The 27,005-nt window shown below is 59.3% G+C and overlaps 1 protein-coding gene across 7 annotated transcripts; it reads right to left on the bottom strand.

Moving 5' to 3' along the window:
• Nucleotides 1-104: 104 nt before the first annotated feature.
• On the bottom strand, nucleotides 105-25,446 carry NPHS1 (NPHS1 adhesion molecule, nephrin). 7 transcript variants are annotated; one of them, XM_065573575.1, is made up of 31 exons: nucleotides 25,342-25,444; nucleotides 23,960-24,041; nucleotides 21,308-21,432; nucleotides 20,381-20,575; nucleotides 19,974-20,099; nucleotides 19,287-19,418; nucleotides 18,796-18,877; nucleotides 18,096-18,199; nucleotides 15,398-15,519; nucleotides 14,882-15,053; nucleotides 14,286-14,443; nucleotides 13,809-13,950; nucleotides 13,234-13,358; nucleotides 12,732-12,900; nucleotides 12,313-12,442; nucleotides 11,934-12,106; nucleotides 10,997-11,137; nucleotides 10,680-10,820; nucleotides 7,475-7,596; nucleotides 5,598-5,769; nucleotides 5,059-5,215; nucleotides 3,273-3,424; nucleotides 3,005-3,116; nucleotides 2,261-2,433; nucleotides 1,982-2,032; nucleotides 1,690-1,806; nucleotides 1,549-1,573; nucleotides 1,272-1,377; nucleotides 639-747; nucleotides 392-561; nucleotides 105-299 (listed from the first exon to the last, which is right to left on the bottom strand). In XM_065573575.1, the coding sequence occupies exons 3-31, from the start codon at nucleotides 21,366-21,368 to the stop codon at nucleotides 165-167; spliced, it is 3,774 nt and encodes a 1,257-aa protein (XP_065429647.1). In that variant the 5' UTR covers nucleotides 21,369-21,432; nucleotides 23,960-24,041; nucleotides 25,342-25,444; the 3' UTR covers nucleotides 105-164. The 7 variants fall into 7 exon arrangements, with proteins under 7 accessions (XP_065429647.1, XP_065429649.1, XP_065429645.1 ...); XM_065573577.1 differs by having other exon boundaries at nucleotides 19,974-20,096; XM_065573573.1 differs by having other exon boundaries at nucleotides 20,500-20,575; nucleotides 25,342-25,438.
• Between the last annotated feature and the right edge of the window lie 1,559 nt (nucleotides 25,447-27,005).

The raw sequence follows: 27,005 nt of genomic DNA, 5'->3' as shown, positions 1-27,005 counted from the left end.
GTCGCCGAGTGGAGCTGGGAGGACAGTTGGATAATTCCCCCTGCTGAGCCCCTCCCCTGGCACCCCATGGTCCCCCATACAACAGTGGCCAGGTCCAGGCAGGGTGGGTTTCAGGAGGTTTATTCTATGGTCAGACAGACACCAGGCTGCCAGCGTAGGCCCCCTCACACCAGCTCCCCCCTTAGCTCAAAGGGCAGCCCCTCATCTGCTGCAGGGGGTGGAGTGTCTGCCACCTGGTCGTAGATCCTCAGGGGGTCCTCAGAGTCAGCCAGGGACCAGCCCCTCCATGGATAGGTGCCCTGGGAAGAGAGAGAGCCTGTCACCCTAACACCTTGCTGAGCCAGGCAGAGAACCCAGGAATCCTGTTGGAGCTGGGCGGCTGGCCACTCACCACATGGTCCTGGCAGGGTAGTGCCCCTGGGTACAGTGGGGCAGGAGCTCGCAGGTGTAGTGCCCCCAGTTCCTCATAGACCCCAGGCTCCATCATGTCCTCGTATTCATGGGGGACTGAGGGGCCGGGCCCGCGTGCAGGGAACCCAGAGTCTGGAACAGCAAAGGGATCTGTGGGATGGATCGCAGCAAAGGACTATGGAGCCTGTCCCCTCTAGGGGGAACCAGCTCTGACAATTCAGACCCACCTGTGGTGCTGGCGTCTGTTTCCCCCTCGGCTCTTTCGGGGTGGGGGAGCAGCTGGGGTCGATGCTCACGGCTGGGCAAGTACCCCGGCCAGGTGCCTCTTGAACTGCCCTACAGGGGAGCCACAGAGAGACCCTGTCACCCACCAAGGGAACACTAGCCCCCAAAAAGAGAACCCAGGAGTCCTGGCTCCCCCATCCCCCACTGTGACTGCCTGACCCTGCTCCCTTTCTGCCAGTGACATGCCCCGTAACCCCCAACCCTGCTATCTTTCCCTCCCTGCCAGGCCAGACACAACCCCCACCTGTCAGCTGAACCCTCCCCACCACAGTACCCCCTGCTGAGCCCCGGCCCTGGTCCTAGCAGCACAGCGCCCCCCTACTGAGCTCCTACCCCTCTCCCTGCACCACAGCGCCCCCTGCTGAGCCCTCCCGCCATGCTCCCCGCAGCACAGTGCCCCCTGCTGAGCCCCCACCCTGCTCCGTGTAGCACAGCACCCCCTGCTGAGGCCCCTCCAGCACAGCACCCCATACTGAACCCCCACCCCCTGCTGAGTCCCTTGACCTGTCCCCACAGCACGCCTAACTCCCAGCAGCACGACGCCCCTGCTGAGCCCCACTCCCTCATCCTCTCACCCCAGAGGACGCACTCCTCTCTGAGTAACTGTCCAGGAGTGTCTGCCGTGCCGCTGGATTCACTGCTTCCCCCGAGTTGTAGTCATTCCCAGCACTGGGCTTCCTCCTGAAAGACAAAGGGTGGGAGCCAGGATGCCTAGATTCTCTCCCCAGCTCTGGAAGGGGAGGGGGGTCTAGGGGTTGGAGCTGGGAGGACCATGTGTCTGTGTTAGGGTGTCATAGTGCGACAGGATGCACAGAACTGCCTGCCCCCCGTGTGCCTGCCCCTGACACTCACCTCTCCTTGGTCTCCTCCCGGACACCTGCAGTCAGAACCAGAAAACAGCAAGGATCAGCCCAGGTTGGGCCTCATTGGCCACCGTTTGGTGCTGTGAGCTTCCTGGGGGCAGTGCCCCGGTCCAGGGGGGTGGGGAATTACCTGCCCAGGCCTGGCGCCGTCTGAGCAGGCAGGCGAGGAGGGCAGCGTTGGAGAGTAGCAGCAGGGCCCCCAGTGCGCTCAGCCCCCCAATGAGGGCTGGGGGCAACGATGGGGCTTCTGGGAAAGCAAAGGAGAACATCAGAGAGCGGCCAGGAGCCAGCATCCGCCAGAGGGGAAACACCTGGTGTCCCATTCGCCACCCCCTGAGCCAGCCCATCCCCTGCTCTGACCACCAGACCCCACTCCCCTCCCAGAGCTGGGACAGGGCTCTCCGCCCCCTTCCAGTACCCACCTGTTTTTGGCGCTTCAGGCTCCACAACTGGCAGCTCCTCTAAGGGCAGCTCTGAAACAACATCAGCTCCGTCAGGGTCGAAACCCACAGACACCCCCCCTGCTGAGCCCCCACCTCTGCACAGCACGGCTCCCTCCATCCCAGCACAGCCCCCCCCATTCCAGCACAGGGCCCCCACTACACTCTCTGCCACTGCACGGTGCCCCCTGCTGGGACCCCCATTTCCCTAGCCTGGCACCCCCTGCCGAGCCCCCTGACCCCCAGCATGGCACCCCCTACCTGCGGTGGTGACGGTGACGCTGGGGCCCTGGGCACTCTCCCCCAGGGTGTTGTGGGCGCTGACACCAATACTGTAGGGGGTGGCTGGGCTCAGCCCCGTCAGGGTGAACGCGGAGGTCTTGGCGGGGAAGACGTCCATGTACAGGGCACTGGGGGCGCCTGGCCAGCGGTACCTGGGGGACACAGGGGGTGAGGGACCCCAGACCCCGGGGGGGCCCTGCCTCATCCATCCCCACCCAATGGCCTCCACCCATGCCAGCCCCCCCAGCTCTGAGCGCCCCAGCTCCCACCCATGCCAGCCCCCAGCTCTGAGCCCCACTTCCCCTCCTTGTTCCCCACCCACACCAGCCCCCAGCTATGAACCCCACTATCCCTGCCCCCAGCCCTGTCCTCCCCCCACCCACACCTGCCCCCCCGTCCCTTCCTCCTTCCCTCACCCATGCCAGCCCCCCAGCTTTGAGTCCCAGTCCCCAGCCTCCTCCTCTGCCCCCACCCACACCAGCTTCCCAGCTCTGAACCCCACTGTATCCAGCCTCCTCCCCCACCTATGCCAGCCCCCCAGTTCTGTGCATCCTGTCACACTATGACACCCTAACACAGACACATGGCCCTCCAAGCTCCAACCACTAGACCCCCCCAGCTCTGAGCCCCACTGTTCCCACTCCTCTTCATCCTCCTACTGCCCATCCAGAGTCCCCTCCAACCCCATCCTTGCCTCCTCCACCCCACACCACTGCTCCCCACCTGATGCGGAATCTCTGGGGCAGCCCCCCATCAAATCCGGGGATCCACTCCAGGGTGGCTGAATTGTGGGTGACGCTCACGACCTTTAACCCTGTGGGGGGGTCTGGAGGGCCTGCAGAGGCGGGAGAAAGAGAGAGAGAGAGATCACCCTGCTCTGCCGGTGCCCCTCATTCCTGACCTGCAGCCTCTGCTAGCCCAGTCCTGGACTCCCCCAACCCGCCCTCAGCCGATGCCCCTCACTCCTGACCCGCAGCCCCCCAGGCCGTACTGGTGCTGAGGAGCTGGATGTCCAGTTTGTCCGTGCCCAATGCGTTGCTGGCACGGCAGGTGAAGGTGGCGTAGTCGTGCATGGCGCTGACATTGGCGATGGTCAGGGTGCTGCCGTGCCAGGCGCCCTCGTGCCACGTGCGCTCCGTGTACCTGGGGGGAGGGGGCAGGGTGGAACTGGGGTCAGGTCAGAACCGGGACCAGCCCAGACCCAGGCGCTGAATCAGAACCAGGGACCAATCCAGACCCAGGCGCTGAATCAGAACAGGGACTGGACTAGAACAAGGATTTGATCAGGACAGAGACTGGATGAGAACCAGGAACTGGATCAAAAGCAGGATGGAAGCAGCAAACTCAAGGGGGGCAGAGGTAGGTCAGGGACCCACTGGTATTCTAAGGAGGAGGGGTTGTGGAGGGGCACTCACCAGGGTTGGGGTCTCAGTGTTTGGGGGTCACTGGTGTGCCCTGTGTCCAGGCAACGAGGGGCACATTAGAATGGGGGTCTGCCTCTGCCAGTCATTTCTGTGATAAAGCAGGAATTTTCTGTGACATTTTTATGAAGCTGGTGTCTGCCTCAGTTTACCTTTCTGTTTCATGTTGCTCTTCAGGGGGTGCAAATGGGCTAACACGCTGCTCTTGGAGCAGCATTGGAGCCATGGGGTGTGTGTGTCCCAGAGCTGGCTGGGGTGGGTTAAAGGACTGGCTGGAACCAACCCGGGTCCCCAGAAGCCAGTTATCTTCAAGTGACCCTAGTGGTGAAATCAGGCTGCCCCGGCTGGGACCAGCAATTCTCAACAAAGAATCTTTTTCTCTCCTGGCCTGGCAGATTTTAGTTTTGGTACTTTCGCCAGACAATCGCAATGTTTATTTTAAAGCATTTTTTCCTATTTTTCTTAGCTGACGTTTTCACAGTTGTGGGAAATGATGGGGCGGGCGGGGGGGGAGGGAATCATGATTTAATGCCAGCAGCCAGTAAGATTCCAAAAGTGAAAGCTTGATTAACTGTGAAAACACAAATCGCCAAGGTCACCTGCCAAAATATGTCAAACAACTTGCCGAAAAGCAACCTCTCCCAAGGTCTCAGCCAGTGCCGTTCGTAAATTCCCGGGCATATTGCTGCAAAGATCTTGCCCTTGACCGGGGCGTAGGCGGTGAAATCAACAGTGATCAGCATTTAGGGATGAAAGTCGGATCCTTCCAGCCTTCTCCTGCCACTGGCAGGCAGCCCTAAATTCCAGCCGCTCAGGAAAGCGGTGCTCTGCGGTGGGGGAGTTTTTGTAATGGAGCCAATTGACAGGGTCCACGGCGAGCTCAGGCTGGCAGAGGACATGGGTCTTGGGTGACCAGATGTCCCAGTATTAGGGGCTTTGTCTTATATATGCAACTATCCCCTCCGCTGCCCCCCAAAAAAGTGTCCCGATTTTTCATGCTTGCTGTCTGGTCACCCTACGTGGGTCCTGGGGTCTGCAGGAGGTGCATGACCGATGCCTGGTATACGGGCCAGCTTTTGGAGCGATGCCCAGCTGTGCCCTGGTGCTGCCAGTGAGATGGAGCTGGAGCTGGAAAAGGACGAAGTCGGGCAGGGGCAGTGCCGGGTTGGCCTGGGTCTCTGACTTTGCTTCTCTATGCCAAGCTCAGGGCTTCCCGATGCCTGTATACCGGGGACTAATCAACCCCACCCAGCTTGACCAAGGCCCCGGGGAGTCTCTGCCCATACTGGCGGGTTGCACGGGTCTGTGGGGTTTCATGTCCCCTCCCCTCTTCACACATGCTGGGCCCCCTCCTACCTGGGGTTGTCAGGGTGCAGGGCCACTCCGTTCTTGGCCCAGCTGAACTGCACGCTGGGGACCCCCTGGGCACGGCACAGCAGGGTGGCGGGCGAGCTCCCGTCCCCGGGCATGGCCACCTTCCCCAGCCCCATGCCTTTCTCGATCTCTGGCTTGACTGCAGGGAGAGAGAGAGTGAAGGGCGGTCTGGGAATCGGGGGGGGAGGGGGATGTTCTGTGGGGGGGGCAGGCCTCAAGGGGGTCCCCAGGGGAGGGGGTTTGGAGGAGGGAGGGAAGAGATCAGAGGGGATGGGCAAAGGTCACATCAGGGGGTGCTGGGTTCTCATATGTTCTCAGGGGGGGTCCCTGGAGAGGGGGGCACAAGAGGGGCTGGGGGGGTCCCCGGGATGGAGAAGCAGTGCATGGGGTGGATCCTCAGGCTGGGGGAGGGGTAGAGGGTGGGGAGATCTCTGAGGTGGGGGACCAGTGAGTCGGAGGCCCTGGGGGGTGGGGGTTTCTGGGGGGTCCCTGTGGTGGGGGAGTCTGCATGGGGCACCCACAGCGCACGATGAGGCGGGCACTGCCCCGGGCTGGGGGGGGCAGCCCGTTGTCCACGCGGCACTCATAGAGCCCGGCCTGTGCCTGCCGGGCCCCCCGGATCCGCAGCCGCCCCACAGCCCCTGAGGCCTCCGGCTCCAGCTCCAGCTCCTCCAGGCTGCGCTCCTCTGCCCCCTGCGGGAAGGTCAGGGTCAGTGGGCAAAGGCGGGGGGGGGACAAACCAGGGAGGGCAAAGGTCAGATGGGTCAAAGGTTACCACAGAGATGACAAAGGTCAAAGAGGGGCAAAGGTCACCCTGATATTTGCATGGCTCAAAGGCCACATTGGGGAGGTCAGCAGTTGGATGGGCAACAGCAAATGTTAAAGGTTAGAGAAAAATGAAAGGTCAGCAGAGGGTCGAAAGTCACAGGTCAGGGAGGGGAAAGTGCAAAGGTCATGAGGGGCAAAGGGTAGATCTGGGTAAATGAGGGTCAAAGGTGACAAAAGAAATAAAAAAGGCCGGTGAGGGACAAGGGTCACATAAGACACATCAATAGGGTTACCATACGTCTGGATTTTCCCGGACATGTCCGGCTTTTTGGGCCTCAAATCCCCATCCGGGGGGAAATCCCAAAAAGCTGGACATGTCCGGGAAAATAGGGAGGGAGGGCCCGGCAGTGCGGGGCCGGGGGCCGGTGCGGTGCTCAGCAGGGGCTGGGCCAGGGGCGCGGGGACAGCGCAATGCTGGGCCGGGGGCCGGCGCGGTGCTCAGCCGGGGGCCGGGGGCCGGCGCGGGCACTTGGCCGGGGGCCGGCGCGGTGCTCGGCCAGGGGCCGGGGGCCGGCGCGGTGCTTGGCCGGGGGCCGGGGGTGCGGGTACTTGGCCGGGGGCCGGGGGCCGGGGCCGGGGGCCGGGGCCGGCGCGGTGCTCGGCCGGGGCTAGGGGTGCGGGCACTTGGCTGGGGGCCGGGGCCGGCGTGGTGCTGGGCTGGGGGCCGGGCCGGGGGCGCGGGCACTTGGCCGGGGGCCGGGGTCAGCGCGGTGCTCAGCCGGGGGCCGGGGGCGTGGGCACTTGGCTGGGGGCCAGGGCCAGGGCCGGTGCAGTGCTGGGCCGGGGGCCGGTGCGGTGCTCGGCCGGGGCCGCAGGGCCCAAGCCGGGCGGGAGACGCCGGGGCCAGAGCCTCTTGGCCTGGGCTGGCTGGCCGCCGAAGGGAGCCGCTCTGCCAGGAGGGCCGGACTGAGCCGCACCGCACCCCGCCCTAGCCTACCTGCTGCCTCCCTGTTTCAGGCTTCCTGCGAACATTTGATTTGCGGGAAGCAGGGGAGGGGGAGGAGCAGGGGGCAGAGCATTCAGGGGAGGAGGCAGAGTTGGGGCGGGGCTGGGGGCGGGGAAGGGGCGGAGTTGGGGCGGGGCCGGGGCCCCATGGAGTGTCCTCCTTTTTAAAAATTAAAATATGGTAACCCTACACATCAAGGGTCAGAGTTCTGTGCAGAGGTCAAATAGGAGAGGGCAAAGGTCAGAGTGGAGACAAAGTTTTGCCACCAGGGCAAAGGTCACCCACATAACTGCATGGGTCAAAAGCCACCTTGGGGAGGTCAGCAGCTAGATGGTGACAGCAAACCTAAGTTTGAGGAGAGGGGTCAGAGGGCACAGGTCAGAGACGGGATAGTGCAAAGGTCACAAATCAGAGGGCAAAGGGCAGACTTGTGTACATGAGGGTCAAATGTCAGAGATCATAAGCTAAATCAAAAGGTCAGAGGGGCCAAAGGTCACATAAGAGATGTCAAGGGTCAGAGGTCAGACAGGAGATGGCAAACGTCAGATGGGGCGGCCAGGCGGCAAAGGTCACAGGTGGCTTGTGCCCCTTTGAGAGACGCCGCCAGAGACGCCCCCCCCTTACCAACCACGTCCACTGGAACATGCCCTCAGAGATGGGGTTGGCATTGGCTACGCATACAAGCTCAGCCGTGGCACCCAGGTCCACATAGACGGGGTCCCCCAGGCTGCGGATGGAGGGGGCATCTGGGGGGCAGAGAGAGGGCCAGATCAGATGATAAACATTCACATAAAAAAGAATCTAACACATCAGAAAAGGGCAGACAAATAAATAGTGACAAGTTTTTAAAGTGCTTGTACACAAATGCTAGAAGTCTAAATAATAACATGGGTGAACTAGAGTGCCTCGTGATAAAGGAGGATATTGATATAATAGGCATCACAGAAACCTGGTGGACTGAGAGCAATCAATGGGACACAATCATTCCGGGGTACAAAATATATCGGAAGGACAGAACAGGTCGTGCAGGGGGTGGGAGTGGCACTATATGTGAAAGAAAATGTAGAATCAAATGAAGTAAAAATCTTAAGTGAATCCACATGTTCCATAGAATCTCTATGGATAGAAATTTCATGCTCTAATAAGAATATAACATTAGGGATCTATTATAGACCACCTGACCAGGACAGTCATAGCGATGATGAAATGCTAAGGGAAATTAGAGAGGCTATCAAAATTAGGACCCCAATAATAGTGGGAGATTTCAATTATCCCCATATTGACTGGGAACATTTCACTTCAGGACAAAATGCAGAGATAAAATTTCTCGATACTTTAAATGACTGCTTCATGGAGCAGCTGGTACGGGAATCCACAAGGGGAGAGGCAACTCTAGATTTAGTCCTGAGTGGAGCGCAGGAGCTGGTCCAAGAGGTAACTATAACAGGACCGCTTGGAAATAGTGACCATAATACAATAGCATTCAACATCCCTGTGGTGGGAAGAACATCTCAATAGCCCAACACTGTGGCATTTAATTTAAAAAGGGGGAACTATGCAAAAATGAGGGGGTTAGTTAAACAGAAGTTAAAAAGTACAGTGACTAAAGTGAAATCCCTGCATGGGCGCTTTTTAAAGACACCATAATAGAGGCCCAACTTCAATGTATACCCCAAATTAAGAAACACAGTAAAAGATAAAAAGACTTCCTTTAAAAAGTGGAAGTCAAATCCTAGTGAGGCAAATAGAAAGGAGCATAAACGCTGCCAAATTAAGTGCAAGAATGTAATAAGAAAAGCCAAAGAGGAGTTTGAAGAACAGCTAGCCAAAAACTCCAAAGGCAATAACAAAATGTTTTTTAAGTATATCAGAAGCAGGAAGTCTGCTAAACAACCAGGGCCCCTTGATGATCGAGATACAAAAGGAGCGCTTAAAGACGATAAAGTCATTGCGGAGAAACTAAATGGATTCTTTGCTTCAGTCTTCACGGCTGAGAATGTTAGGGAGATTCCCAAACCTGAGCCAGCTTTTGTAGGTGACAAATCTGAGGAACTGTCACAGATTGAAGTGTCACTAGAGGAGGTTTTGGAATTAATTGATAAACTTAACATTAACAAGTCACCAGGACCAGATGGCATTCACCCAAGAGTTCTGAAAGAACTCAAATGTGAAGTTGCGGAACTATTAACTAAGGTTTGTAACCTGTCCTTTAAATCGGCTTCTGTACCCAATGACTGGAAGTTAGCTAATGTAACGCCAATATTTAAAAAGGGCTCTAGAGGTGATCCCGGCAATTAGAGACCGGTAAGTCTAACGTCGGTACCGGGCAAATTAGTCGAAACAATAGTTAAGAATAAAATTGTCAGACACATAGAAAAACATAAACTGTTGAGCAATAGTCAACATGGTTTCTGTAAAGGGAAATCGTGTCTTACTAATCTATTAGAGTTCTTTGAAGGGGTCAACAAACATGTGGACAAGGGGGATCCAGTGGACATAGTGTACTTAGATTTCCAGAAAGCCTTTGACAAGGTCCCTCACCAAAGGCTCTTAAGTAAAGTAAGTTGTCATGGGATAAAAGGGAAGGTCCTTTCATGGATTAAGAACTGGTTAAAAGACCGGGAACAAAGGGTAGGAATTAATGGTAAATTCTCAGAATGGAGAGGGGTAACTAGTGGTGTTCCCCAAGGGTCAGTCCTCAGACCAATCCTATTCAACTTATTGATAAATGATCTGGAGAAAGGGGTAAACAGTGAGGTGGCAAAGTTTGCAGATGATACTAAACTGCTCAAGATAGTTAAGACCAAAGCAGACTGTGATGAACTTCAAAAAGATCTCACAAAACTAAGTGATTGGGCAACAAAATGGCAAATGAAATTTAATGTGGATAAATGTAAAGTAATGCACATTGGAAAAAATAACCCCAACTATACATACAATATGATGGGGGATAATTTAGCTACAACAAGTCAGGAAAAAGATCTTGAAGTCATCGTGGATAGTTCTCTGAAGATGTCCGCGCAGTGTGCAGAGGCGGTCAAAAAAGCAAACAGGATGTTAGGGATCATTAAAAAGGGGATAGAGAATAAGACTGAGAATATATTATTGCCCTTATATAAATCGATGGTATGCCCACATCTCGAATACTGCGTACAGATGTGGTCTCATCTAAAAAAAGACATACTGGCACTAGAAAAGGTTCAGAAAAGGGCAACTAAAATGATTAGGGGTTTGGAACGGGTCCCATATGAGGAGAGATTAAAGAGGCTAGGACTCTTCAGCTTGGAAAAGAGGAGACTAAGGGGGGATATGATAGAGGTATATAAAATCATCAGTGATATGGAAAAAGTGGATAAGGAAAAGTTATTTACTTATTCCCATAATACAAGAACTAGGGGTCACCAAATGAAATTAATAGGCAGCAGGTTTAAATACAAATACAAGGAAGTTCTTCTTCACCCAGCGCACAGTCAACTTGTGGAACTCCTTGCCTGAGGAGGTTGTGAAGGTTAGGACTATAACAGCATTTAAAAGAGAACTGGATAAATTCATGGAGGTTAAGTCCATTAATGGCTATTAGCCAGGATGGGTAAGGAATGGTGTCCCTAGCCTCTGTTTGTCAGAGGATGGAGATGGATGGCAGGAGAGAGATCACTTGATCATGGCCTGTGGTCCACTCCCTCCGGGGCACCTGGCATTGGCCACTGTCGGTAGACAGGATACTGGGCTAGATGGACCTTTGGTCTGACCCGGTACAGCCATTCTTATGTTCTTACGTTCTTATGGGGGCACTGAGGTCGGGGGCAGCGGGGTGGGGGGTGGAACTCACAGTGCACATCCAGGTGGAGGTGGGTCTCGTTCTGCCCCTCGGGGTTCTGGCACCGTGCCCGGTACTGACCCATGTCGGCTCGACTCAGGTTCCAGATGGCCAGGCTGCCCCCTGCTCGCAGGTGGTGCCGGGGGGACCCCTCTGTGAGAGAGACAGAGGGAGGAGTCATGCGGGAACACTATGCCCAGCTTGGGCAGGGACAGCGCCCCCCCTGAGCCCCCCCCCACACCTGGTCTCAGTGCCTCCCCTGCACCACACACCTGGTCTCAGCGCCCCCCCCCCCACTTGGTCTCAGCGCCTCCCCCCTCCACACACACCTGGTCTCAGCACCTTCCCACGGAAGCTCCAGCTGCAGTTCAATTTGGGGGGGTTGGCGGAGACGTGCAGGGGCAGCTCCACGGCTCCATGTTCCACACCCTGGGCCACAGCTGGCTGCTCCGACGAGAACTCGGGGGGATCTGGGGCCACACAGGGGGCAGCAGCAACTGAGACCCCGCCCCGCTCAGTGCCCCCTGCTGGACCTCCTGCCCCACTCCCTGCAGCACAGTGCCCCCTGCTGACCCCTGCCGCTGCCTGCTCCCTGCAGCCCGGAGCCCCCTGCTTAGCCTCCGGCCCCTCCCTGCATCACAGCTCCCCACTGCTGAGCCCCGCTCCCTGCAGCATGGCGCCCCCTGCCGAGTCCCCACCCCACTCCCCGCAGCACAGCGCCCCCTGCTGAGCCCCCCTCCCTGCAGCATGGCACCCCCCTGAGCCTCCGCCTGCTCCCTGCAGCACAGCACCCCCTGCTGAGCCCCCCTCCCTGCAGCACGGCACCCCCTGCTGAGCCCCCACCTGCTCCCTGCACACAGCGCCCCCTGCCGAGTCCTCACTCCGCAGCACAGCGCCCCCTGCTGAGCCCCTGTCCTGCTCTCTGGAGCACAGCACCCCCCTGAGCCCCCACCTGCTCCCTGCAGCACAGCGCCCCCTGCTGAGCCCCTGCCCTGCTCCCCGCAGCACAGCGCCCCCTGCTGAGCCCCCACCCCTCCCTGCAGCACAGCACCCCCTGCTGAGCCCCCCTCCCCGCAGCACAGCGCCCCCTGCTGAGCTCCTGCCCTGCTCCCCACAGCACAGTGCCCCCTGCTGAGCCCCCCTCCCTGCAGCACTGCACCCCCCTGAGCCCCCACGCCATCCCTGCAGCACAGCACTCCCTGCTGAACCCCCGCCCCACTCCCTGCAGCATGGTGCTCCCTATCCCCAGGCAGGGGAAGCTCTCACACAGGATGTTGAGCTTGTAGAAGGTGTTGACTGCCTCAGCCAGGATGGAGCTGTAGGCCTGGCACGTCACCCGCTGCCCATTGTCAGAGGATGACACTACCAGGGTCACCTTCCCCGAGGTGGAGAGACCCCCGAACTCTGCCGGCTTCTGGCCCAGATCCACACCCTTCAGCCTGAAAGAGCAGCACAAGACGGGACAGCAGGGGGCTGCGGGTCAGGAGTGAGGGACACCAGCAGAGCCAGGTGGGGGGAGCCCAGGGCTGGGACAGCAGGGGTCTGTGGGTCAGGACTGAGGGGTACCGGCAAAGCCAGGTGGGGGGAGCCCAGGGCTGGGACAGCAGGGGGCTGCAGGTCAGGAGTGAGGGGCACCCTCTCTTACTTCTCTGCGTCCTTGAACCAGGCCAGGGTGGCGAAGGGGTTGCTGCTGCCGGTGACGCAGGTCAGGGTCAGCGTCTGGCCACGTCGCACCTCCTTGGCCATGGTCATGATCTTCACGTCTATGGGGGGAACTGGGTGTGGGGGGGGGGAGAAAAGGGGCAGAACTGAGACTGGTGTAGGGTGACTAGATGTCCTGATTTTATAGGGGCAGTCCTGATTTTGGGGTCTTTTTCTTATATAGGCTCCTATTCCCCCCCCCGCCCCGTCCCGATTTTTCACACTTGCTGTCTGGTCACCCTAGGTGCGTTGCTGTCACCACCCAATGGGAGTGCTGTGCCCTTAAGGGGTGGGTTTACTTGACTCCGCCTTGTGTACAGACCACCCCTCCCCGCCCCCCCCCACCCAGGGCCGAGGACGCACACTGGATGCGGAGGCGGGTCTGGGCCGTGAGCGCCGGGCTCTTGCCGTCGTTGGAGGCGTTGCAGCGGTAGATGGCCAGGTTGTCGCTGGGGCTAGTGGTCAGGATCAGCTCTTTGGAGACGATCTTGCCGGAGGCCACCTGGGTCCCCTCCTTGAGGGACTTGGTGTCCTGTTGGGAGAGAGCCCAGAGCCCAGTGAGAAACCCAGAGATGCAGCCACCTCTGGGGCAGGGCAGCTGGGAAACAGCCGCATAGAACGCCCCATGGGTAGGGCTCTGGGCTAGGGTGGGTTTCATTCCAAAGGGAGACTGCCCCACACTGAGCCCCCCACCCCACTGCCCGCAGCACGGTGCTACAGCCCCACTCCTCGCAGCACAGCCCCCCCCAGTGAGCTCTCCGCCCCACTCTCCGCAGCACAGCCTCCCCTGCTGAGCCCCCCGCCCCGCTCCTCGCAGCACAGTGCCCCCTGCTGAGCTCCCCATGGCCTGGTGCCCCCCCATGACCTTGATCCAGACGAGGCGGGGGGCCGGATTCCCCCCACTGGCAAAGCAGGTCAGCCTGACCTTAGTGCCAGCCCGGAATCGGCTGTCAGGGGGCGGGGCCTCAATCCAAACCTTCTGGGGTGGGTCTAGGGGGATGGGGAACAAAAAGAGGGTTAATGTCAATCAACTCCTGTATTGCCATGACAACCTGTGTCAGCACCCCCCCTCCCCAACAGCATCACAGGGGGTGTAGACCCCCCTTCCCCAGGGCCCCTCTCCACCTGTAGGTCTGGCTGTGCACCCCAGGCTGGGGTGATATGGGATGGGGCTGCTGGTGGGTGGGGCTTCCACATAGGTGGGGACTTGAGGGGGTCTTAAGTCTTCACAGGAGGCGTTTCCCCATCTCCGGTCCTCCACTTCTTCTGCCCCCAGCCCCCTCTGCTCTCACTCCAGCCCCACCCCACTATCCCTCCTCCCCCACTGCCCCCTCATCCCTCCCTGCCCCCTCCCCTTTCTCCAGCCCTCCTCCCGCCCCCTCGCAGCCTGCTCAGCCCCACCACTCATTGGCACCCCCCCTGCCCTGGGTGGGGGCTCACACTTCACGCTGAGGGGCAGACTGGTGCTGCGGGTGAAGAGCACAACCTCGTTGAAGGCCTCGCAGGTGAGGGGCAGCCCGTTCTCTTCGCGCCGGGCCATGTGTGTCAGGTTGGAGACGGTCACTGTCCCGCCGTGCGCTGCCTGCGGAAGAGAACCCGGCACCCAGCCCCTGCTCCTGGGGCCTGGTGGGCTTGGGGGCAGGGAATGGGGCCCAGGGCCTGTTCCCTCCAGGGGGCTCTGGCCCTGATCTGTCTTAGAGGGCAGGGAATGGGATATTCACTATTGTTACGCAGAGAGGGAAACTGAAGTACCCATAACGGGAGGAGCTCATTGAAATTCACAAAAGATTCAGGGAGAGAACCCAGGAGTCCTGGCTCCCAGCCCCTCCCAGTTTCCCCTGGCTCAATGTCTCCCCCTGTGGTGGCCGTGGGGACAGCAGGCGGGGCAGCTCTGGGGGGCCGTAGCTGGGCACTGACCTCGGTGACGGTGACCTCAGTGGTGGTGAGCTCCCGCCAGCCCAGCCACCAGCGCAGCTGCACCGGGGGGTTGCTGGGGGTGGTGGAGCAGGACAGCGAGATCTGCTTGTTCTCCGGGGTACTGCTGGAGCCCAGGATGGAAACCTCTGTGGGGAGAACTGGGGAGGGGGAGAAATCTCAGAACTGCAGACCCAGCCACTGCCAGGGGGGCATGGGGGCACTGGTTTGGAAGGAGCTCCCTACTCCTGGCTACTCCAGCCTGACCCAGCCTAATCCAGCAGGGGGCGCTGTGTGGGGGGCAGTCACAGACCACACACAGGGTGACACTGGCCAGCAGGGGGCACTGGGGGGCGCAGGGTGCTGGGGGGGGGGTGGAGGGGGCAGTCACAGACCACACACAGGGTGACACTGGCCAGCAGGGAGTACTGTGGGGTGCAGGGCGCTGGTGGGTTAAAGCCGGGAGGCAGTCCAGAGGCGCTGGGGGGCGCAGGGTGCTGGGGACGTGGGGGTGGGGCACTCACAGACCACATGCAGGGTGACACTGGCCAGCAGGGAGCACTGGGGGGTGCAGGGTGCTGGGGGGGTGGGGCACTCACAGACCACACGCAGGGTGACGCTGGCCACCAGCGGCAGGGGCGACACCTGGTTCATGGCTTCGCAGCGCAGCTGAGCCCCGTTGTCCTCAGGTTTGATGCTGAGCGTCAGGAGGCTGCGGGAGGCACTGCTGGCATCCTCCGTCTCCCAGCTGGTGGAAATCACGTTCCCGTTCTGCGGGAACACGGGCTAGCATCCCCCACGGCTCTGCCGGTGCCCCTCACTCCCGATCTGCAGCCCCTGCTAGCCCAGCCCTGGGCTCCCCCCCCCCACAGCTCTGCCAGTGTCCCTCACTCCTGACCTGCAGCCCTCTGGTAGCCAAGCCCTGCTCCCACTAGCTCTGCTGGTGCCCCTCACTCACAACCCACAGCCCCTCCTAGCCCAGCCCTGGGCTTTCCCCCACAGCTCTACCAGTGCTCCTAACTCCCGACCTGCAGCCCCTGCTAGCCCAGCCCTGGGCTCCCCCAGGTGCCTCTCACTCCTGACCCGCAGCCCCCGCTGTCTGTTCTCCTTGTTACCTTTAGCCATTGCAGCGTGGCCAGTGGGTTCCCGCTCAGCGAGATGCAGATGAGTTTCAGGGTCTCTCCAGCTTTGATTTCGGGGCGTTTGTATCCTTCAATGGTGGGTGGCTGAGGTGGGACTGGGGGGGAAGAGACAAGGATGGGTGGTGGGGGAACCCAGGCACAGCCTGTGCTCAGGGGCACCCCCTTGTGGCATGACAGTGCCATGTCCTGCCACCGGGGTGGGGAGTCAGTGGGGCCAGCTGGGGAGGCGGGCATAGATGCCCCCAGTCAATTGGAGCTGAAATATGCTGCCCCCCACCCCGCTCCGGAGGGCAGACAGATCTTGTAGCTGTGGGGGTGGGGGGCAGTATGGGCAGGGAGCTGACTCGGGGCATCGGAACAGAAGGGAGGTGGTGGTGAGGAGACAGAGAAGGGGGTGGACCTGGACAGACAAAGGGATGGGAAGGATGCGTGAAACATACACGGTCCTCTCCCCACTGCTGGGCCCCCTCCATGACCTGGGGCCCCCTGCAGCTGCTCGCTCATCAGGGTGCTTGGGGAGGGGAACAGCTCGGGGTGCTGGGTGCGTAATTAGGCTGATTAACGAGCTGCCTAATGACTCTATGCTGGGAGACAAGCAGACGTGGAATCCCCCCCCCCCCATCAAATAATCTCCCCCACCCCCTTCGCCAACTGGGGGCAGAGCCCCATGCCTCTGGGTTTCCCCAGAGTAGGGTTGGAGCAGGGAGAATTCCCCTCCAACCCCACACCAATGTATCCCATGTTCCCCGAGCCAGCTAGAGATAGACCCTCCTAGCATCTCTGGCTCCTTGGTGCGGTATGGGTTAATGGTTAGGGTTTGGCCTTATATACCCATTTCATCTCTAGCACTCATAGGGTTAACGGTTGAGGGGTCGACATATACTCAAAATACAGCTCCTTGGTACTCTCAGCATTACTTATTGAAGGGTCGACTTATATATGTTCAGCTCTTCCCCTTCAGAACCTCAATCTTCTAAGGGTTGATGGTTAAGAGGGTCGACTTATATAGGGAGTGAAATTAATGGTGGTGGGGTGATGGTCACATCCTCAGCTTTGACTCGCCATTGCTTTAAGGAGTAACTGAGGAGGGGTTGACTGAGACACAGGCCCCCAACTCCTCAGGTTTCTAGGGGTTAAGAGGTGAGAGTCCAGTTTATATACACGACAGCTGACCCCTCATTCTCCTGAGAGTTGATCACGGAAAGGCTCAGCTTATAGAGTGAAGGGATTCCACAGCTGGTTCTGAGGGCTCAAATTACATCCATGGGCCAACTTCAGCTCTTCAGAAAATCATTGCTCTAGGGCAGTGGTTCCCAAACTTTAACAACCTGTCAACCCCTTTCACTAAAATGTCAAGTCTCGCGAACCCCCTCCTAAAAATGAATATTTCCAGGGATTTTCTCCTTCACCATAATAAAAGTAGTGATCTTGGAAATATAAAATTTGTTTTTATGTCATGCTTATTACACACTATTTATTATTATTTATCATTACTGTATTTGTATTACATTATGAAAATGGCAACTCTCTTCCAAGATCTTACTTTTTTTGTAGCTTGAATCACTTTGAATAAGCCTGTTATAAGACAAGGCTCCTCTGTTTCATCAAGAAGTATCAGATGTGAAACAGCATGAAGGTATTTAAGAAGCCAACTCAGAGTTCCTCCTACACAAGCATTCAGGTCTTGAGCAGTACACGCAAAAACCCATGTTACAACAAAGCTTAAACTTGTTCTTGATAATAATTTTAAAAACAATACTAGCTGCCTATTTAATTTTAAAAACAGCAAAAAATATCCACCTCCCTTTCCATTTCTTATAAGGAGTCTTGAAATTTAAATCTCCTCAGTGTGATAGATATGCTTGCTTTGATCTGGTTAGCTCTTGGAAGTCCAGGGGCTCCGGGCTGCTGGCAAAGTGCTGCTTGGGGTCCCTAGGGACAGCTCTGTCCGCCATTAGGGAATTTTTTCCTGAGAACCCCCTGTAACATTTCGCGAACCCCAGTTTGGGAACCACTGCTCTAGGGATTACCAATGAGTCACCTCCTCAGGGCACCACAGACAGGTTGAGGGGTCAACTGAAATACTAGACCCAACTCATCCTCCACTCCTCCTTCAGTGATGTTCCTTGTCTTCCAATCCCCATTGTTCTAACAGTTAAACATTGAAGGGCCAACTTATATACACAGGTCTTTGTAGCCTCATTGTCCGAAGGGTTAAACTTTGAGAGGTGGACTTATATACATGAGCCAACAGGAGTCTCCAGGACCTCATTGTTTTAAGGATGAGCCATTGAGGGTTGACTTATATAAATGTCACCTCCTGATCTTTGACTCCCCATTTTCCTAAGGGTTAATGGCTGAGGGGTCGATTTATATACAGTCTCCTTGATGAGTTAATTGTAGTAAACAGAAAGCCTGCAAATAGGAAGAGTCAGAGGCAAACACTACAGCTGGGTGCAGGCTATGGAAGGGGAGACACCCAGAAGAGAAAAGGGTGAGGCTTATATTTTAAGTGGGGAGCCATTGAGGGTCAGCTGATAGGTGGAGTTGATGTATATGCAGGAGAATATGGCTGTGGGGATCTTTTTAACCCTTTCATTGGTGTCCCCAGCTGGGAGTGAGTCCCCACAGAGATTGGAGGGATGCCCAGGGCATGGTGGGCGTTACTCACACAAGATGTTCATGGTGAAGCCAGCCACCACAGCGGCCGAGACGGCCTCATTTGTGGCTGCACAGACCAGACACTTCCCGTTGTCCAAGCTCTGTGGGGTGACCCTGGGGACAGAAGGGGAACGGGCTATACCAACTAAAGCAGAGGTGGGCAAACTACGGCCCCCTCCCCTGCTGTCTCCCCTCCCCCGGAGCCTCAGCTTGCCACGCCACCAGCACTCTGGCCAGTCAAGGGACAAGGAGCAGGGGGGTTGGATGGGTCGGGGGTTCTGAGGGGGGCAGTCAAGGGGCGGAAAGTGGGAGGGGGCAGATAGGGGGCGGGGGCCAGGCTGTTTGGGGAGGCACAGCCTGCCCTACCCAGCCCTCCATACAGTTTCGCAACCCCAATGTGGTCCTCGGGCCAAAAAGTTTGCCCACCCTGAACTAGCGCCTACAAGGGGCTGCAGGTTGGGAGTGAGGGGCACCAGCAGAGCTGGGGGCGAGGGAGAAGCCCAGGGCTGGGCTGGCAGGGGCTGCAGGTTGGGAGTGAAGGGCACTGGCAGAGCTGTAGAGGGCTCAGGTCTCCTAGCGGAGGCTGGGGAGGGAAGGGGGCACTGCGCTGGTGTCTCAAAGGGGCACTGGGGGCACCTGGCTGGCGACCCCCTGGGCTAAGTCAGGGCCCCCCTGCTTCAATGGGGGGGGCATCCCCTGGACCCTCTCACCTGAGCACGGCAATGGTGCTGGAGAGCTTCTCGCTGGACCCGGAGTGCACCTGGTGTGACACGTCGGGGAGGGGGCTGCCACCTGGGGGCGGGAGGGATCGTGAGGGAAGGGGGGTTCCCAGCACTCCCACCCCGGCCAATATATAACAGCATTGCTGAGGGCACCCCCACAGCCGCGCACCCTGGGGAGAGATGCCCAGATACCAGGGGATGGGCTGGGGTCACTGAGAGACACCCCACGGCCGTGAGCCCTGGGGGACAGGTGCCCCGATACCAGGGAGAGGGGCTGGATTAGATAGAGGGGTGTATATGGAAAAAGAAAGACCCTCTCACATTATGGTCCAACACGGTGAGTGCTGGTCTTATATAATAGCCCAGTCCCCCCTCCCTGATCAGACCCATGGGCCCCTCCAGCCCATCCCCCCCCGATCAGACTCATGGGCCTCTCCAGCCCAGCCCCCCCCCCAATCAGACCCACGGGGGGCACTCACTCTTGCTGAAGGAAATCTCCGCAGCCGGCTTGGCGTCCCAGGCACTGCAGGTCACCGTGTACTCCACGCCGGCCACCCAGGTCACGGTGCTGTTGGCCTCGTACTCCTTGAAGACAGGTGTCTTGGGAGGCACTGCGGGGGAGACTCATAGACTCATAGACTCATAGACTTTAAGGTCAGAAGGGACCATTATGATCATCTGGTCTGACCCCCTGCATGCTGCAGGCCACAAAACCGTCCCTACCCTTTCCTTGACTCTGCTGATGAAGTCCCCAAATCCTGTGTCTTAGTGACTTCAATTGGCAGAGAACCCTCCTGCTAGAGATCCCTGCCCCATGCTTGGAGGAAGGCGAAAAACCTCCAGGGCCTCAGCCAATCTACCCTGGAGGAAAATTCCTTCCCGACCCCAAATATGGCGATCAGTAAGACCCCAAGCATGTAGGCAAGAGTCTCCAGCCTGACCCTTGTTAGCCATTATACTGTTTACCTACCATTGCTTGGTATTCCTCAGCTAATATGTTTTACCATTAAACCATTCCCTCCATAAACTTGTCTAACTTAATCTTAAAACCAGACAGGTCCCTCGCCCGCACCGGGAGGGGAAAGGAGGAATGGCCCTGAAGAGTCACCCCTCCCCCAGCTCCCCAGAGCTAAGGTTACCCTCCCACCCCCAGCCTGGCAGCTCACCCAGCACACTGAGCAGTGCCGTGTGCGACACGATGCCTGGGCTCTCCTTGGAGCGCCCCGCCTGGCACTCATAGTCCCCGTCGTCTGCCAGCCGGCTGTCCACGATCCGCAGGTGGTGCTCCCCTGCTGGGCAGGACACAGAGGGAATGGTGAATCTATACGGCCCGGATGCCTGGGTTCTGTGCTGGCTCTGCTCCTGGCTCCCAGCCCCGCTCTAGCGACTATACCTCACTCCTCTCCCAGAGCCGGGGACAGAACCCAGGAGTCCTAGAACTGGGCCAGTCAGGGCTCTCACACACACAGGTGTCCCCAGAGCTGGTTCACAGCCACAATGGCTGAAGTGGGGGTGGGAGGGATAGACGCATTTAGCCCCATCTGGCTGTCTGGAGGCCAGACCACCCACTCGCCTTTGCTGGGGTCTCCCATCATACTGTAGCGGGGGAAGCTGGGGATGTTTGTGTCTGGTCCTAGCAGCAACCCATCCTTCACCCACTGGACCACGCCTGAGGGATTGTCCACCACGCACTGCAAGATAGCCACGGCCCCTTCCAGGACTGTGATGTTATCTGGCTCCACTGTGAAAGCCTGCTGGGTGCTGGCCCCTGGGAGAGGAAACACAGGAGAGACTTAATTAACCTCCAATTTTTAAAGATTTCATGTCAAAATTGAGTATTAATTAATTATTCCAGGAAATCACACACCTGAATCCCCCACTCTGGCCCACCTTCTTGCCCAAGCTCAGAAAGATACAATATGCTGAAGCACCATGTGACTTTAAATCCTTTGTTCCATTTTCATCCAACTTGGCCTGTTCTTTAGATCTTTCTGTGAACTCCAAAGTGAGCCAAGATTGAAAGAAATTGGCCCAGATTTTCTCAATTGACTTACATGCAAAATTTCTGATGGGATCATTGGTGGAAATAGAGATGGAAATATCCATAACTTTAAATCCCCTTATTCCATTTCTCATCCTGCTTGGCTTGTTTAGATGCCAGTGAGAGCTCCAAAACAAGCCAAGTTTGAAAGAAATTGGTACAGGTGTTTTGGCGTGAAAGCTGGGCAAAAAAACCCAACACTGATGACTTTTGGGGCTTGGGATCCTCTGGTTGTAACTCAGAAAAGCTCAGACAAATTTGAATGAAACTTCCCAAAAAAGGTGCCCTCTGGAGCGAGACCCATCATGGAAAACTTCAGCCTGGCAGGATTTTGTTTGGGAGAGCTGTGAGCAATGGGGAACAGGTGGCTGGGTGGCAGGGGAGAGTCGGTCCGTGTCTGGCTGCTGTCACTACTTGGAGATAATCATCTGCAGAGAACATCGGCGGAAGTTCTCTCACCTCTTGTGAAGGCACCAAGGAGAAGACAGAGGAATGTGGTGACTGGTCCCTTGGACACCATCCCCACCAGTGCTCCTGGGACAGGTTGGGAGGATAAACTGGGACCACTGTGGATGGTTGTGAATCTGAAATACAATTGGAGATATACTGAAATACAACTGTGTCCCATCTTCCCAGCCTGGCACTAGGGGGTACTACCTTCCTCCCCACAGCCATGTTCCTTCTCCCCAGGCTGTCTCTAGGGAGCACTGCCCTTCATCCCCTGGCAAAGCCCCATCTCCCCACCTGGCGCTAGGGGGCGCTGAACTTCATGCCTGGCTGTGCCCCTTCTCCCCAGCTTTGCACTATGGGGCACTGCTCTTCATCCCCCCAGGCCGTGCCCCATCTCACCAGCCTGGAACTAGGGGGCACTGCCCTTCATCCCCCTGGCTGTGCCCTGGGGGCACTACACTTCATCCCCCTGCTGTCCCTGATCTCCCCAGCCTGGCACTAGGGGGCGCTACACTTCATCCCCGAGGATGTCCCCGATCTCCCCAGCCTGGCACTAGGGGGCACTACACTTCATCCCCCGGCTGTCCCCGATCTCACCAGCCTGGCACTAGGGGGCACTGCCCTTCATCCCCCAGCTCTCCTCCTTCTCCCCAGCCTGGTGCTAGGGGCGCTGCACTTCACGCCTGGCTGTGCCCCTTCTCACCACCTTGGTGCTATGGGGCACTGCTCTCCATCCCCTAGGCCGTGCCCCATCTCACCAGCCTGGCACTAGAGGGCGCTACACTGTATCCCCGCCTCGCACTAGGAGGAGCTGCTTTTCACCCCCCCTCCAGCCATGCCTCATCTCCCCACCCTCTGGCAGTCCCCCGATTCCCAAGCCTAATGCTAGGGGGCACTGCCCTTCATTCCCCAGGCCGTGCCCCATCTCCCCCGCCTGGCTCTAGGGGATGCTGCCCTTCATCCCCCTGGCCGTGCCCAATCTCCCCTTCCTGGCTCTAGGGGATGCTGCCCTTCATCCCCCTGGCCGTGCCCCATCTCCCCTGCCTGGCTCTAGGGGGCGCTGCCCTTCATCCCCCTGGCTGTACCCCATCTCCCCTGCCTGGCTCTAGGGGGCGCTGCCCTTCATCCCCCTGGCTGTACCCCATCTCCCCTGCCTGGCGCTAGGGGACGCTGCCCTTCATTCCCCAGGCCGTGCCCCATCTCCCCTTCCTGGCTCTAGGGGGCGCTGCCCTTCATCCCCCTGGCCGTGCCCCATCTCCCCTGCCTGGCTCTAGGGCCGGCTCTAGGCACCAGCAAACCAAGCACATGCTTGGGGCAGCACATTTTCAAGGGCAGCATTCTGGCCCTTTTTTGTGTGTGTGTGTGTGTGTGCTTCCGGCAGCAAACGCCTAGAGCCGGCCCTGGCAGCAGCAGCACGTCGTGCGCGGGGGGCGCCCTGTAGGCGCTGCGGTTCGCGCCACGGGGGAGCAGTGAGCACACCTTGTGGCTGGGCCGGGCAGGCTTCGAGCGGGGGACACTCAGGCTGGGGGACACCCCACGGGGCACACGGAGCTGCCTGCAGGTGCCGCAGGGCGGCTGCCCCCAGCGCTGCAGCCGGGGTTGAACGAAGCGGCCTGAGCCACCCAGGGACTGTGGCAGGGCGGCCAGAAGCAGCAGCAGCAGGGGGGCCATAGAGGGCGGGGCGCTGTCGTGCGGGGCCTGTGTCCCGCTCTCTGGGGCTCCGCTCCCTCTGGGGCTACCCTGCCCCAGCTCCTCAGCCCCATGCCGGGGCGGTCCCCCGGCTCTGCCCTCCCGGGTCCTGGCCGGTCCTGGAGGCGGGAGCCCTGGATGGAGGGACCCTGGGCTGAGGCGCGGCCCGGGAGCCCCGCTGCTTTCCCCGACCCTGCCAGCGTTGGACCGGCTGGAGGTGAGGGGGGAGCGGGCAGAGTCATCACTGGTGGGGGTGAGCCCACGGCTGGGGCGGCAGGGGGTGTGGATGGGGGGGGGGGAGAGAGAGAGCCCAGAGCTGGGGCAGCAAGGGGTGGGGTGGGGGGGAAGAGAGAGCCCAGGGCTGGAGTGGCAGGGGGTGCAGGTGGGAGGGGGGAAGAGAGAACCCAGGGCTGGGGTGGGGGGGCAGCCAAAAATTTTTTTGCTTGGGGCGGCCAAAAACCTAGAGCCGGCCTTGCCTGGCTCTAGGGGCTGCTGCCCTTCATCCCCCCCGGCCGTGCCCCATCTCCCCCACCTGGCACTAGGGGGCGCTGCCCTTCATCCCCCTGGCTGTGCACCATCTCCCCTGCCTGGCTCTAGGGCGCACTGCCCTTCATCCCCCTGGCCGTGCCCCATCTCCCCTGCCTGGAGGCCAGTCCTGCTGCCGGAGGGAGATGCTGGGGACGTAACCTGCTTCCTCTCCCCCACCCCAATCAGTGCCATGGGCCCATCCTGCCCCGTGTTCTCCCTCCCACCCCTGATCAGAGCCATGGCCCGTCCAGCCCCGTATTCTCCCCTCCCATCAGACCAACAGGCCCGTTCTGCCCCTCATCCCGCCCCCCGGAACAGACCCATGGGCCTGGCCTGCCCCGTATCCTGCACACACACCCCCGATCAGACCCATGGGCCCACCCAGCCCCGTATCCCCCCCATCAGATCTATGGGCCTGTCCCACCCCCATATCCCCGCACTCACCCGGTGTCCAGGCCCACACAGCTCTGGGCAAGAGAATCCCCATGGGGCTACGCCAGCCCATGTGTGCCCAGCCTCTGGCTGCCTACAGAGTGAGGGGAAGGGACGAGATTCCAGTCCTGGGTGACGCCCCCTGCCCTCCCCCATCCCTCCCACCAGCTGGCACCAGCTGGGACATCTCCCAGCGCTGCCTCCACTGGCCTGTGAACCTGGCCCAGGGATGCGGCTGGAGTCCCTGAGGGCGGCTCAGTTAATTACAGGATGAGGCAGAGGCAAGCGAGGGGCTGGCTGGGCTCAGAGCTCCTCAGGCAAGAGCTCAGCACTTGCCCCCACCCACCCCACCGCTCAGGGATCAGCTGCAGGAGAATCCCTCGCAGCCAGGAGCAGTACAAGGGTTATGATACACAGAGCAGGGCTAGTTCCATTCAGCAGGAGCATACATGCCCATCTGCCTGCGTATATACACACACACACATGCACACACACACACACACCAGGGCCCGTTCCCCAGGTGATGGGATCCCGGCGCCCAGTCTGGCGTTACAGCCGTCGGCGTCCACGGCATTTCCACGCCTTGGGTGGCTCCAGGCCCTGGGTGTCCCCCCTACTGTCCACTGCCGGCCCTGACATAGACAGGAGCTGCAGGCTCTGGCGGGCAGGGGAGGGGGGGTGGGGCGTTGTCCTGGGATTTGGGGGTAGGGACAGAAAGCCAGGGCTTGGTGGCTTTATGTGCAGGCGCCTTCCCCTCTGCATCCCCCGCCCTCCGTGCCTCGCTGCCCCCCGTATATCCGCCATTCACAGTGTCATGAAGTTCAACCCCCGACCGTCTAGTCGGCGCGCCAGGAGAGCCCAGGCCGGGGGCCACCACAGAACCCCAGATAATGAACCCCGTAACTTTAGGTTGGAGCATTTCAGGCCTTAGTAGACTCAGCTGCTGAGTGCCAAGGCAGAGAACAGGAGTGACTGAGGTACCCTGATGCCCGACCACCCCTGCCACGTAACCTGCTTCCCTACCCCACCCCTGACCAGTCCCATGGGCCTATCCCACCCCGTGTTCTCCCTCCCACCCCAATCAGACCCATGGCCCCTACAATAGGCCCGTCCTGGCCCATATCTCCTCTCCGATCACACCTATGGGTCCATCCCACCCCATATCCCCTGCCCCCGTTCAGACCTGTGGGCTCATCCCGCCCCATATCCTTCCCACCCCAGATCAGATCCATGGGCCCATCCTGCCCCATATCCTCCACACACGCCCCGACCAGACCCATAGGCCCATCCCGCCCCCTATCCTCCCTCATCAGACCCATGGGCCCTTCCCATCCCATATCACCACCCCCACATCAGACCTATGGGCCTGTCCCACCCCATATCCCCCCACTCACCCAGTGCCCAGGCCCACACAGTGTCCCCAGCTCTAGGCAAGAGAATCCCCGTGGGGCTACGCCAGCCCGAGTGTGCCCAGCCTCTGGCTGCCTACAGAATGAGAGGAAGGGACGAGATTCCAGTCCTGGGTGACACCCCCTGCCCTCCCCCATCCCTCCCACCAGCTGGCACCAGCTGGGACATCTCCCAGCGCTGCCTCCACTGGCCTGTGAACTTGGCCCAGGGATGCGGCTGGAGTCCCTGAGGGCGGCTCAGTTAATTACAGGATGAGGCAGAGACAAGCGACGGGCTGGCTGGGCTCAGAGCTCCTCAGGCAAGAGTTCAGCAATTGCCCCCACCCACCCCACCGCTCAGGGATCAGCTGCAGGAGAATTCCTCGCAGCCAGGAGCAGTACAAGGGTTATGATACACAGAGCAGGGCTAGTTCCGTCCAGCAGGGGCATACGTGCCCACCTGCCTGCGTATATACACACACACACCGACACACGCACACACACACACACACACACACCAGGGCCCGTTCCCCAGGTGATGGGATCCCGGCGCCCAGTCTGGCATTACAGCCGTCGGCGTCCACGGCATTTCCACGCCTTGGGTGGCTCCAGGCCCTGGGTGTCCCCCCTACTGTCCACTGCCGGCCCTGACATAGACAGGAGCTGCAGGCTCTGGCGGGCGGGGGAGGGGGGGTGGGGCATTGTCCTGGGATTTGGGGGTAGGGACAGAAAGCCAGGGCTTGGTGGCTGTATGTGCAGGCGCCTTCCCCTCTGCATCCCCTGCCCTCCGTGCCTCGCTGCCCCCCGTATATCCGCCATTCACAGTGTCATGGAGTTCAACCCCAGACAGGGCCAGCTCCAGGCACCAGCTTCTCAAGCAGGTGCTTGGGGCGGCAGCTCTGGAGAGGGGCAGCAGGTCCAGATATTCGGCGGCAATTCAGCGGACGGTCCCTCACTCCGCCTTGGAGTGAAGGACCTCCCGCCGAATTGCTGCCGCAGATCGCGATCGCGGCTTTTTTTTGTTTTGTTTTGTTTTGGCTGCTTGGGCCAGCCAAAACCCTGGAGCCGGCCCTGACCCCAGATAATGAACCCCGTAACTTTAGGGTTGGAGCATTTCAAGCCTCAGTAGACTCAGCTGCTGAGTGCAAAGGCAGAGAACAGGAGGGACTGAGGTGCCCCGATGCCCGACCACCCCTGCCACGTAACCTGCTTCCCTACCCCACCCCTGACCAGTCCCATGGGCCCATCCCGCCCCGTGTTCTCCCTCCCACCCCAATCAGACCCACGGCAGGTACAGCCCCGTATCCTCCCCTCCCATCAGACAAATAGGCCCGTCCTGCCCCATATCCCCCGCCCCTGTTCAGACCTATGGGCCCATCCCGCCCCATATCCCCCACCCCCGTTCGGATCCATGGGCCCGTCCCGCCCCATATCCTCCCCCATCAGACCCATGGGCCCTTTCCATCCGATATCACCACCCCCCAATCAGACCTATGGGCCTGTCCCACCCCGAATCCCCCCACTCACCTGGTGCCCAGGCCCACACAGCGTCCCCAGTTCTGGGCAGGAGAATCCCTGTGGGGCTACGTCAGCCGGTGTGTGCCAAGAACATAAGAACATAAGAATGGCCAGACTGGCTCAGACCAAAGGTCCATCAAGCCCAGTATCCT

Source organism: Chrysemys picta, chromosome 20 (assembly GCF_011386835.1).
Source record: "Chrysemys picta bellii isolate R12L10 chromosome 20, ASM1138683v2, whole genome shotgun sequence".
Lineage (NCBI taxonomy): Eukaryota > Metazoa > Chordata > Testudines > Emydidae > Chrysemys > Chrysemys picta.
Note: the sequence above shows the minus strand (reverse complement) of the source record. Positions and strands in the feature narration are given on the sequence as shown.